The 13999-nt window shown below is 37.4% G+C and overlaps 1 protein-coding gene across 2 annotated transcripts in view; it reads left to right on the top strand.

The window, feature by feature from the left end:
* Positions 1-13999, top strand: part of GRM1 (glutamate metabotropic receptor 1) — a gene marked incomplete at both ends in the record, with an annotated part of 356568 nt that overhangs the window by 307179 nt on the left and 35390 nt on the right. For both annotated transcript variants that reach the window (XM_082633883.1, XM_082633884.1), the window contains 2 exons: positions 90-216; positions 11242-12172. In XM_082633883.1, the coding sequence (XP_082490009.1) occupies positions 90-216; positions 11242-12172 (1058 nt within the window). The remainder of the gene's footprint in view (positions 1-89; positions 217-11241; positions 12173-13999) is intronic.

Here is a 13999-nt window from a genome sequence, read left to right as displayed (position 1 = left end):
CATAGTTTGAAAGCAAGTCCTCATCTGAAAAAAAAATGTCTTTCTGGAGAAACAATCTGTAAGGCATATGAAATATTGCTATGTTATAGGTCATACGGAAAGGAGAAGTCAGTTGCTGCTGGATTTGCACTGCCTGCAAAGAGAATGAATATGTTCAAGATGAATTCACCTGCAAAGCCTGTGACTTGGGATGGTGGCCCAATGCAGATCTCACAGGTAGGAGCTGCCTCTCTTGTAAGCCCTGTCCCTGACTGTTGACCTTTCCAATGTGCCTATTGTTTAAAATGATAGTGATTATCTCATGTCTTTTTCAATGTTTATTTACATTGTTACTGCTCATGTCAAAGTGTACATATAAACCTCTTATACGTTTTCCATAATCTATATTAAAAGTTCATTTAAATGTAAAAGTGTATTCAAAGGTTATTCTTGTATACCAGTTGTTCCTGTTTTTCTTTTTAAAAATTTTATCTGAAGATATTTCTAGTCACCTGAATTTATATTTGCAAATATTTCTTGAACATCTATATATGAGGCACTATTGCAGGACGTAAAGGTACAAAAATAAGTGAAACACAGCCCCAGCTTTATTTATTTAAAATATATCAGGGAAGAAACATGTAAAAGTATAAAATAAAATAGTTATTACTACAACAGAGATATTTATAAACTACTGTAAAGTTTGTTAGGCAGATGAGGAGATGAAAGAAATTCCAGACAGAAAGTAGAACATGGGAAACATGAAAACATGTAATACATTTGGAGAAAACCATGGAACAAGTATATGGGGTTGTTTGGTAAATGCAAAGCCTAGTAGATACGTGGTCAGAAGTGAGACTGGATGAGTACACTGGCAGCAAATGGTAAGGAGCTTCTGTAGGACCTTTTTATAAATGTTTGGATTTTGGCTTTAAGCACAGGAGAACCACTGAATTTAAAGTGGTGAATAACATCCTGATATCTGTGTTTCAGAAAGATGACCCTGGCGGTAGTATGGAGGAGAGTAGTGAGCCTAGACTAAAAATAGAAGTTAGGAAGCTATTATGTTGGTCCAAGTGAGTAAATTCAAAGGCTGTGAACTAGGGCAGCTGCTACAGCCATGGAGAGGAATAAATGAAGCAAGAGATGATTTCCTCATACAATCAATGGGACTCCTGTGGAAGGATTACATGAGTTTACATGCCTTCTAAGAGCAATGTTCAGTATATGAGTTTTGATTTCCAAAGACCCTGGTATGAGTTCACAGATGAGAGGTGTTTCACAGTTACTTTTCATGAATTTTAAAAGTGATAAAGCCGGGGCTTCCCTGGTGGCGCAGTGATTGGGGGCCCGCCTGCCGATTCAGGGGACACGGGTTCATGCTCCGGTCCGGGAAGATCCCACATGCCGCGGAGCGGCTGGGCCCGTGAGCCATGGCCGCTAAGCCTGCACGTCTGGAGCCTGTGCTCCGCAACGGGAGAGGCCACAGAGTTGAGAGGCCCGTGTACCGCAAAAAAACAAACAAAAAAATAGTGATAAAGCCATAGAAACTTTGTCTTTGAGTTCATAGAGACCTTGTCATCTGAGTAATGCAGTCCCTCATTTTAGAAGGACAAAGCTGAGGCCTAGAGAGGTATACTTGTGTGCCCAAGGTCATGCAGCTAGTTAGAAGCAGGTCGTAGTTCACTCACCACTGATCCTATGCCTCCCTGTGTGCTGCTGATAATCATTAGGGTAACATTCATGACTGTTGTTTACTTTTTGACTTGTTCCCAAATAAGAATATGAAACTAAGAAATTGTGTGGCTTATTCAATGGGCATCAAAATGGCTGGCTGAGTAGAATCAGGTCACATAATTAAAATTATACTTTGTAAGTGAGAGACCTTGTAAAATGTTAACCCTGTTAGAAAATAGACTGAGTATCAGAAAGCTTTTAGAAATCACCTGGTACAAAGGCCATTTTTAAATGAAAAGAAATTAGATCAGAATATCTTTGAAGGTACAAACTATACTTCACCTGTTTCTTTATTCTCTAGCTGAAAACTGGCTTTCAACTTCAATGTGCCTAAAAATTACCTGGGAATTACCCATCTACAGAGATTCCCATTCACTATTTCTGAGACAAGACCCAGCAGATTCTGAAGCACTTAGTCCCCGTTCCATCGCTTGAGAAACATTACTCTCTGGTTCACAGCCTGATGCCTTGAACATAATTGCTGCCTGATAAATATTTGTTCTATTGAGAGAATTAGAAAGAAGAAGGGACTCACCCTCAATAGGAGAAGCTACCACTAGAATCTAGGGGTTTTTGTCCCTGGGTCTAATGCCCTTTCACTATGCATTTATCTCATGGTTGCATGCAATGGACTGACTTGGAAAAGCTTTTCCAACCTCATTCTGGACACAGGCCTCCTTTCCCACTTGTACTGTGTCTTTTTTCACAACTTTACCCTCCTTTGTAGTGTGTGCTTCCTGCCGGTCCTTATCATCTTGAGAAAGCCATCCCCTTAGATCACCATTGTGCTTGAGAACTGGGCTTGACTTCAGAGTCAGCCCTCAGCTATTTGACTGAGACCACAACTGACCAGGAAGAGGCTCAAAGACAAAACCATCACCTTTCTAAGGTTAATCTTAAACATCAGAAGTCCTGGCTTTGAGGTACAAGAGTTTTCCTCTTGTCTACACTTTTGGGGCTTCCTCCAACTTTTCCTACTGCTTCATCTTCCCTTTAAATGGGGGCTTATCTCATACATGATAAAGAACTTCTATTTAACTTTAAAACATTAAAATACAAAACATTTTTTAAAGATCTAATATGTTATAATAATGGAACTCAAAGTCATATGTTTTATTCCCTAGAGATCTTCCACTGTGGATATATTGTCTGCCCACTGCCAAATGATCACCATCATTGATTAAGCCTCTTTGACTTAGTAAACTATTAAAAAATATCCTCCTTGATTATAAATAGGTGAATTTTAATGCAGTTATCTTTCTAGAGAATTTAATCTACTGTCATCCATCATATGTGTAAAAATCACTTTAACATTCAAATGAGTTGAGCAAAGCAACAGCTCAGACTGCCTTTATCTGATAACAACAGGCAAGTGACTACTTTCGGATCATGTATCCAAATTATGTTGTAAGTCTTATACTTAAGGTCTTTCAGAATATGCATCTCTCGTACTCATTTACACTTTTTTTTAACGTCTTTATTGGAGTATAATTGCTTTACACTGTTGTGTTTGTTGCTGCTGTATAACAAAGTGAATCAGCTATACATGTACATATATCCCCATATCCTCTCCCTCTTGCATCTCCCTCCCACCTTCCCTATCCCACCCCTCTAGGTGGTCACAAAACACCGAGCTGATCTCCCTGTGCTATGCACCTGCTTCTCACCAGCTATTTTACATTTGGTAGTGTATGTATGTCCATGCCACTCTCTCACTTCGTCCCAGCTTACCCTTCCCCCTCCCCGTGTCCTCAAGTCCATTCTCTACATCTGAGTCTTTATTCCTGTCCTGTCCCTAGGTTCTTCATAACCTTTTTTTTTTTTTTTTTAGATTCCATATATATGTGTTAGCATACGGAAATGGATAAAGAAGATGTGGTACACATATACAATGGAATATTATTCAGCTATACTTAGTTTTAATGACACCTACTGTTTCTGCATCCCTTCCAGTCTTACACATAAATGGAAAATGAGATCTGATTTGCCACTTACTTGGTGCCATGTCAGGCTCAGAGCAAGGGCGCAGTACATGGCAATGTGTTTTTGATTGTTGCCATAGTAGCAGTAGTTGTGAAAAGAGAAAACTCACAGAGAGAGAATACAAAAAAAATCAGTAAAAATATTCAGAGGAGTATATGCATTGCCTTTAAGTAAGTATTTTATTTTCATGGGTAGATTTTTTTGACTGAATTTTAGTTAAAATGAGAAATCATTCTCTTTGGAAAATAGTGTTTTTTACTGAAGGTGAAGTTTGTTTAAAATATGCTTAAAATCATTTTATGTGATAGCTACTTTTCATATATGCTTCAAAGACTCTGATATTAATGAATAAAACATGTTAGTGAGTTTTTGTTTTCATTAGAGTATGTTATTTTTTGGCTATGAAGAAAAATATTGTATATTTCTTAGAGGAAGTGACTTCTGAAGCTGTTTTAATAAATTTTTCATATTTTCTTCTTGGGAATATGCACATTTTAATTCAGCTTTTAAATTTCACACTTTACTTTTTATGATGCATAAACAGGGATCTCTTCTGCCATGATATACAACTTGACAGTAGTTTAACAATCTATGGGCCAATTATATGTAATCCAGTGCTACTTACTCCTTTTAAAAAGTCAAATAGTATAAAATAATTCCTCAGAAAATCAAACTACACTAAATCTCATCAATAAAAAATAGAAAATACTAAGTTATAGAACTTAACTTTTTAACTATTTTTCTCCATCCAACAGTTACTGCCACCTCTCATATTATCTACTCATTTATTCACTTTTATATTATACACTACCACCTACTTCATGCCAGGTATTTTTTTGTTTTTGAGAAATTGGGACATATGGGTGAATGAAACAAGGTTTATATTCTGGAAGAGAAGCTTTATATGAAATCAGACATGTAAACAGGTAATTATAAGCCTTGCAACAGGAGTATGTACAAAATTTCATGTAAGTACAGAGAAAAAAGCCATCATTTTTCCCTGGGAAAAGAAAAACCTTCACAGAGGAAGGGACATTGAGTTAAACATTAAATAATAATTTCATCTTGTAGGTAATTTATATTAATGTAATAATGTTAAAGAAAGCATTTCAGTGAAGCCTTATGCAATCATGAAGTACTATTGTAAATGTTATTAAATGCCCCAACACACTTTAGGTAGAATAATTGTGGTCTATCTTTATTTCTTGATTCATATTAAATTTGTCTTTACCTAATTGGAAAGAAGTCAGATATTAAATTTTAGCCTCCTCCAATGCATTTGGACCTTACTAGTGAGCCAATGTTTGTTTCAAAAATTAGGAGTAACCCATTGCCCTCAGATCAGAGTTATTACCACTTCTCTTGTATTTTGCTCAGTAGTTTGTAGTCTGCTTGCAGAAAACTGACTTGTCCAATGGTTCTGGATTGTGTAGGGTAACTCTAACCATAAACGCTGCCAGGTCCTTAAGTTCTCTGCGCTTTAGATATAGTATGTACAACTCTCATTAAAGTCTTCTCCTTTTGGGTGCTGGGGGTCAGGTAGGCTCAGGACACTCACTCTTTACCACTGGTTGAATTTAACCGCCATCCCTTCTAGTCTTGGAATACCCAAACACACTTGGGGGTTGGGCGACTCTTCTCTTTAAACCTCAAAACAGGACAAATAAGTACATTACATCACATATATGAACAATATGGATATTTTGTCTAATTCTCTCAAGATATCAAAGCTAGCACTTCTCAAATTTAGGGTGTATTAAAAAATAAAAAAGAAAGGAAAGGAAAGAATAAAAAACAACTTTTAAGAAGCTTATTCAAAATGTAAATGATCAGTCCCAATCCTCAGGTGATTCTGTTTTGGATGGTCCTGGATTGGCCTTGAAAACTTTGGTTTCCACATGGGGAAAATAATCTAGGGTCTTCACACGAGGTAAAGTAATCCTCGTGGTGGTGTAGGTATATTGCTTTGAGGTGTTGTTATGACAAACTGCTACTGTTACAACACAAGAATATTTATACTTCTATCATAAGGATGTTTTTCTTCATTTGTCTATAGTACACTACATAGGATAGGCTTAATTTACAACTAGACTTAGAAGACTCTATGATTATCTGTTGAGATGGCTGAGTATCCATCTTTGGTTTCTGGCTACATTAAGGGCACTGGGGTTTATGATATACAGTTTAAAGTTTGAAACTCCACTGATGGCAACCAAAGTCAGTTCATTTACTGATGGATTTCCCCTGACATATTTTATTAGACAGGTTGTCTTGGCTCTATGACTTGAGGGTCATAAAAGACTTCACTGAGAACTTCTATCTTGAGCTGTCTCAAAACCAATGTTCATTGTGCAGATTTTGGTAGCTCAATCCACAGATGAAGTATGCCCTTGTAGGAATAAGGGTCCTAGAGAGCTTGCACCTGGATACCTCTTGATCCCTGGCTGCTAAACTGAACTTTCTCTTACTGTACTTTACCTTTTGCCTTTAAATGAAAACATTACATAAGCATGTTCTGTGAGTCTTCTGAATTCTTTCAAAAATTTGAACTTGTGAAATATTTGCCATATACAAAGCTTATTGTTATAATATACTTGACAATAGCTTGATAAAATTGAATTACTGAGTTAGAGTAATGATTGTCTCTAACAAAACCCAGGTTTAGGCAAGTCCTTATTACTAGTGTGGAGAATATTAAAGACAAACTCAGGTTTGTATAGCCTTTATCAATAAAGTAGAAAAGTATGAATAAGCAAGAACATACAAAGGAGAGTATGATATATATAAGAATCTTAAGATAATCTTGCACAGAAGACCACTGTGTAGTCATCAGCTTGCTTCAAGGTTCTTGGGTTAACAGTTAATTTTAGTGAGCCTTCAGCTTCTGGAGGCTGTGTGCAAACCTCAGTTTAAAATCACTAAGGGATGTCAGCAGTATTAAGGTTCCCTTTTAGTTGTCCAGAGGTTTGGGAATGAAGATAGCCTTATATAATTTAAATTCATGAGTAAATGTTCCAATGAAAAGTTCCCATATCACTAAATTGGTAAGTTGGAACATGCTTGCTAAGACTACATGTCTGATCATATTTTTGCCATTATAAGTATTGTGGCTTTTCAATAGGGGAATGCTTCAACCCATCCAGAAGATAAATACACTATTTAAGCTAGTATATATTTATAAACCATAGAAGGAGACAACTGTATGCAATGCATTTAGAGTTACTCAAAGGATTCTTCTGCAATTGTATCAGTCAGTGCCCCCAACCTTTACAGTTTTTCCAGATTAATTTAATTGCAAATGAAGCATGAACTGGCCACATCTGCTATCCTGGGAATGTTTTCCCACTAGTGTTTAATTTTGTGGCCAATTTGTTTCTACTGAAATGAGTTCTTTCACTTTTTCCATCAGAATTTTATCTAGTGTATATTGGGTATTTCATCTGGTGCTACGAGATAGCCATCTAGTTTTGCCAGAATTATCCTTAGGGATCTTACAACACAATCATTCTGGTGTTTCTTTTAAGAATCTCTTTTCTGGCTAGAGTTTGTGTACCTACAATTGAATTCTTGAAATTCTCCATGGATTTGTTCTTATTAATAAATTATTTGTTGTTCTATATGAGACTCTGTAAGGACTCTTAGAGCAGTCTGTTTAGCATGATTGTCTCTGAAATATTTCTATTTTCCTTCATAGTACTAGAACGGTATTAGCTTTTATAGTACCTTTTTTTTCTAACTGCAGGTCTCAACCTTTATAGCAGCAATTATTTTATATAACATCAACACATCAAGAAATTAATTATTCTTAGGCAAGGAGACTAAGCATTGGCTATAGAACTAAGAGGTTGGGTAAATTTTCTTTTAATGGGTAAATTTGTTATATATTGTTGTGTAACAAATTACCCCCACACAAATCACCCCCAAACTTAGTAGCTTACAGTGACACACATTTATTATCTCACAGTTTCTGTGGGTCAGAAATGCACAGTATAGCTGAGTTCTCTGCTTCATGATCTTTCACAAAGCTAAAATCAAACTGTCAGCTAGGGATGGGGTCTAGTCTGAAGGCTTGATTGTGGAAGGGTGCACTTCCAAACTCACTTAGTTATTGGCAGGATATAATCCTCAAAAGATTGTTGAATTGAGGGCTTCAGCTTTCTTTTCATTTTATTAGCTCGTTATTTCATGGGGACTGTTCTCAGTCCCTTGCCATGTGGACCTTAGCAGCATAGGAGGTTGCTTCATCAGAGCCAGCAAGAGAGTCTGAGTCTGCTACTAAGATGGAAATTATCTTATGTAACCCAATCACAGGAAGGGCATCCCATCAACTTTGCTATGTTCTATAAAAAAGAAACAAGTTATAGGCCTCGTTCATAGTCAAGGAGAGAGTATTATACAAGGACATGAATCCCAGGATGTGGGGATTATTCGGAACCATTTTGGAAGCTTCCTACCACAATGAACAATGATTTTTTGACATTGCTATTCTGTTAATACATATAGATCATAGTGTAGCATTTTCATATTTATACAAAAAAGAAAGATTTGTGATGATCTAGGTATCTATGATAATCTGTATACTTATGTGTTCTGTTTCAATCCATCTTCCTATTTCTGTGGAGTCTTTCATCCATAAGAATTCTGAAACAAAAGCTGTTACTTGGATAATGTCTTAAATTATACATAGTATAGGTATTTTCATGACTAAATCAGATATAATTTGATCAGGTGTAAGAATTATAGCACATTTTGTCTGGCAATAAATCCTGTATTTTAAAATTGTGGGTTTTGTGTCACCAAGAATAATGTATTCTTATAATAATAGTCTCAAAGTCCCAGTTATATGTTGGAGCATAGGATTATCAAATATTTTCACTATTTGAGTGGTTTTATTAAACCAAGGTATTTGATGTTCTATTAATAGTGAGATGATTAGTAGACATAAAGGCACCTATATCAATAAGAAAGAGATATTGCTTCCCCTGGGAGTTCAGAGGACAGGGAGTTCTTGGGTGTCAATGTCTCCCCTGGAGTTAAGTCATTAGACAGATTTTAGGTAGTTATCCTGAGTTTTACTAATATGGGGTAATGGTTCTTTAAATTACTCTTTTATTTGTGATATCTATAGGTTTTCTTATCTATAGGTTCCCAAATCACAGAGAAGAGAGACCCTTTTAAATGTCTTACCTAAAGATCCATGATTATATTGATTTCTTGTTTATTTACTATATAACTCTAACTGGAAATGTCTACTCACATATTAGATATTTCCTAACTTGGTAATTTTAAATTTTAACCTTTTTTTTTTCTCTTTGATGGCCCTAATTCGGGTCTGAGCCCATTTGTAGAGAGGCTCTAGTCCTTGTTATGTCAGTTATTGAGTCTACCCTAGAATTGTTTGAAGGTTTCCTAAAATCTATCTTCCATCCTTAATTTGAATCTTTATTGAAGAAAAAAGTCTGAAATTGCTTTATGTAATGCATTTTCTATTTTTATTTTTTAAATGTTACACCACTGGGTTATTTAAATCTTCCCTTTTGTAATGTGCTGCTTTTTAAATATTTTCCTACATGAGGCTAACAATTAATTGATTTAGTTGGTACATATCTGTAGTGCAGTACAATACATATCTAATAAAAATCCTGAATTCTGCAGAAAATATTTTGCCTGTGTCCCTGAAGTTTATGAAAATCATTAATTATAGCTCTTAATTTGGCTGTAGACCAGGGTTTTAATTCAAATTCAATAGATCTGACTTGTGTTCTAGAAATTTAAAATGCAGTATTCTTTTCTAATAAAAACTCCGAAGACAGAATAGCTCATTTACAAAACCAGGTTGCATAGAAAAAGAGAAATGCAAAGAGGGTAGCTTTCAGAAGGTTACAAAGGCCTTGACAAAGACTCAGCTGGAATTTGAATTTTATTTAGCAGCCTCAGTATGCCAATTAATTAAAGGAGCTGAATATCGAGTATTAAGTATTTTATCTCTAAATGGGTCTATAGTTGTTCTTAAATATTTTAATTTATTGATTGTGTTACATCAAAAGTTCCCCATAATGGTCATTGTTATTCTAACTATATATCTATCTAATCATCTTTCTAAACTTTATCAAGGAAATGGGAAGATTTAAAATTAAATGTTTTGGAAGCAGAAGTTCTTCCAGGAAGAGGCTGAGACTCTGACACAGACAAACCCCTGACACACAAAAGAGAGAGGCCAGGGCTTCCCTGGTGGCGCAGTGGTTGAGAGTCCACCTGCCGATGCAGGGGACATGGGTTCATGCCCCAGTCCACGAAGATCCCACATGCCGTGGAGTGGCTGGGCCCGTGAGCCATGGCCGCTGAGCCTGCGCGTCCAGAGCCTGTGCTCCAGAACGGGAGAGGCCACAACAGTGAGAGGCCCGCGTACCACAAAAAAAAAAAAAAAAAATAGACCACTATGATCAGTCAGGAGCATGTGCTTCTGAGTGGTTTGCACTCATGTATTAAATGTGAGTCTGATCCCAGCTGGGTGATTATCAGAAGCCAGGGCTGACACTGACCAGTTAACGTGCAAAAACTGTGTTCGCTGACGGGAGCTTGTTGAATGACTGAACAGGTTTAAAACAGGTTCTGGTGGTTCCTCGCTCTCACGGCTACAGAACAATAAGTCTCTTCCTAAATTTATGGAAATACACATTTTTATTCTCACAATTTGGGAAATATGGCCCAGACCAATCACAAAATTCTGTGAAGGGGTTGTTGCCAGGACTTGACAAATGTTTTTCTCTCTGTGTAATACAAAAGAGACTTTATTCTGGAAGGAAAAGATAAACCAGGCATTTAGGAACACAGCACTGTCTCTCTTTTCAAGAGATGGGTGAGGGGAGATTTCATTCTTCTTTAGTATGTCTATTAGAGGTTGATAACTCAAAGGCCCTCAGATGCCACGTTCATAACTAAAGAGGTGAGACTTAGAGTGAGTAATATAATATGTGGTAAATAGGAGAATGCAGATTCTTGTAAAGAATTCAAATGAAATTTATGTTTAAAAAGTTTGCTGGTTGGCCAAAAAAAAAAAAAAAAAGAATAGAAAAGAAAGAAAATGCTTGTCTATGAGCTGGACTTGCCTCTGGACAAATAGCTGCATAAAAATAAAAATTTTGTTAGTTTATTTCTTACTAACTTATTCTATTACACTGTGACCATTTAACCTTCAATGGAAACACAGTTTAGTTTCCTTCTTTTTCTTTCATTTTCTGAAAGTGTAAAACCAAGTTCCATCCATGGAGCAGCATCCATTTATAACACTGGAAGCAAAATTATATTTATAGGCTTAAGTATGTCACATTAGGCTTGTGATGAGATTAGGTTTGGGAACATGGTTGTCCAGAGAAGACAATGGTGTATGCCTATTTGTGTGATAGAGAGGCATTTAAAAAAAAATTAAAATAGCTTAAATCATGGAAGATGTGAATATAGCTATGCCTCTGGTAACTAGTAAGCACTATTATTGATCAGCAAAATCTTAGATTCATTTTACAACTATTTTTCTCATCACAGGCTGTGAACCCATTCCTGTCCGCTATCTGGAGTGGAGCAACATAGAATCCATCATAGCCATTGCCTTTTCCTTCCTGGGCATCCTTGTTACCTTGTTTGTTACCCTTATCTTCGTGCTGTACCGGGATACACCAGTGGTCAAATCCTCCAGTCGGGAGCTCTGCTACATTATTCTAGCTGGAATCTTCCTCGGTTACGTGTGCCCTTTCACTCTCATTGCCAAACCTACTACCACATCCTGCTACCTCCAGCGCCTCCTGGTTGGCCTCTCTTCTGCCATGTGCTACTCTGCTTTAGTGACCAAAACCAATCGCATTGCACGCATCCTGGCTGGCAGCAAGAAGAAGATCTGCACCCGCAAGCCCAGGTTTATGAGTGCCTGGGCCCAGGTGATCATTGCCTCAATTCTGATTAGTGTGCAGCTAACTTTGGTGGTAACCCTGATCATCATGGAGCCCCCCATGCCCATTCTGTCCTACCCAAGCATCAAAGAAGTCTACCTTATCTGCAATACCAGCAATTTGGGTGTGGTGGCCCCTTTGGGCTACAATGGACTCCTCATCATGAGCTGTACCTACTATGCCTTCAAGACCCGCAATGTGCCCGCCAACTTCAATGAGGCCAAATATATCGCCTTCACCATGTACACCACCTGCATCATTTGGCTGGCTTTTGTGCCCATTTACTTTGGGAGCAACTACAAGATCATTACTACCTGCTTTGCAGTGAGCCTCAGTGTAACGGTGGCCCTGGGGTGCATGTTCACTCCCAAGATGTACATCATCATTGCCAAGCCCGAGAGGAATGTACGCAGTGCCTTCACCACCTCGGATGTAGTCCGCATGCATGTTGGCGATGGCAAGCTGCCCTGCCGCTCCAACACTTTCCTCAACATTTTCCGAAGAAAGAAACCAGGGGCAGGGAATGCCAAGTGAGTTATCTGACCTCGGTTTGCCTGCCCTCTCTCTCTCTCTCTTCTATTTTCTTCTATTTAACTAAATCACGTTCTTCCATTTCCCCAGTGTTTTTCCTGTCCTTTCTTAATCTTTTCTTTTTTTTCAAATCTCACATTCTGTTGCAGTAGGAATGTAGTACTAAAGGTCTTCGTTTTTTTCATTTCTTTCAAAGAGCAAGGAACGTGAAGCAACAACCAGCTGAGCATATATTTATTCTTACCTGCAATCTGCAGACTCTGTTTTGTCCCTAATGTTTTCCTTTTGCGTGGGTCCTCCTTCTGTGGGATCTGGTCAGAGATGCAATCTCTAGTTCTAATTTCTAGTTTAGATCATGGTTGAGATAGTTTCTGATTTATTTTTATTACTTTGGAGCCACACCATTACTCATCTGGGTTGGAGAGGAAGGAGTTTAGGCACCTGGGGAAGTTTGATTATTTCAAAATTTGAGTGCAGCTGAGCACCAAGTATGTCCTGAAATAAGTTCCCTTAAGCAACTGTCTTATCGTGCCCCTCTTATTTATTGAACTTTAATGTGTACTGTAAACTTCCATAATGCTACACATGAATTGACCTATCTCTACTACAAGGTTATAACCAGAATGGTTTCCTAGCCATAAAGTACCAAATGAAATAAGGAACCAGATAAAGGTGAAGAGCCCCAAACTTGAGAGTCAGCATTAACATCAAAGTCCAGATTATTTCTATTTTGGTAATTCTTCTGAGTAGTTTATGTAATACACACATTCCTATCTTTTGCCTGACTCTATTTTGCAAAGAAGCATATGCTAAAATTTGCATGTGTCATCTCTTTCTGAGACCCATGAAAACAGATTTCATGTCACATTTACAACTTTTAAAATAGCATGGGTGCTTGAAGTTCTAGTGGTAGTTGAATTATCCAAAAATTAAACGATTTTCCCATTAGCAGTATTAATTTCACTTTTTGAAACAACCCTTTGAAAGTGAAGAATTTTAATAGTAATAATTATAACATATACATTGTTTTAGAACTATTCTGTGCACCTGAACATGTCAGCAAGGTAAGGGGAGGGGAATGGGTGTTGTTTTCCCCAATTTTGTAGGTGAGGACACCAAGCCACTGTGAATTTGTGTGACTCTTAAGTAAATTCCACTTAGTTAGCCATTTTTTGCCTAAGTCTAAACTGGCATGAAATTTCTCATTTTCACATATGTCAAAAAACCTACATGCCTTAAACTTCTGGGTTTTTTATCTTTACTGGTCAAGTAGCACATCTTTTACAAAAATCATATAATTGGCTTGAGGATCAGATGAGGGAGTCTATGGGAAAACATATATATATATATATATATATATATATTTTTTTTTTTTTTTTTTTTTTTTTTTTTGCGGTACCCGGGCCTCTCACTACTGCGGCCTCTCCCGTTGCGGAGCACAGTCTCCGGACGCACAGGCTCAGCAGCCATGGCTCACGAGCCCAGCTGCTCCACGGCATGGGGGATCCTCCCGGACTGGGGCACGAACCCATGTCCCCTGCATCAGCAGGCAGACTCCCAATCACCGCGCCACCAGGGAAGCCCGGGAAAATATATTTTTGAAGTTCATCAAGTTTTGTTATTATTTCAAATAAAGACATCCTTTAATTTTTTCAGTGTTAAGGATGAAGCCAATAATTTACACCTACTTCTTGCAGTATCAATTTCAAGTTCTTCATGAGATGCTGATTATAAAAGTTGCTTAGCCGGTTTTTTTCCCTTTGCCCTGATTTTTCATTCCTGCCAACATCCTCTAAGTTCTAGTGAGCATGAAAGCAAACAACAGT

Source organism: Mesoplodon mirus (genome assembly GCF_964341445.2).
Source record: "Mesoplodon mirus genome assembly, chromosome: 10".
Taxonomy (NCBI): Eukaryota; Metazoa; Chordata; class Mammalia; order Artiodactyla; family Ziphiidae; genus Mesoplodon; species Mesoplodon mirus.
This window is presented reverse-complemented; position numbering and strand designations above follow the sequence as displayed.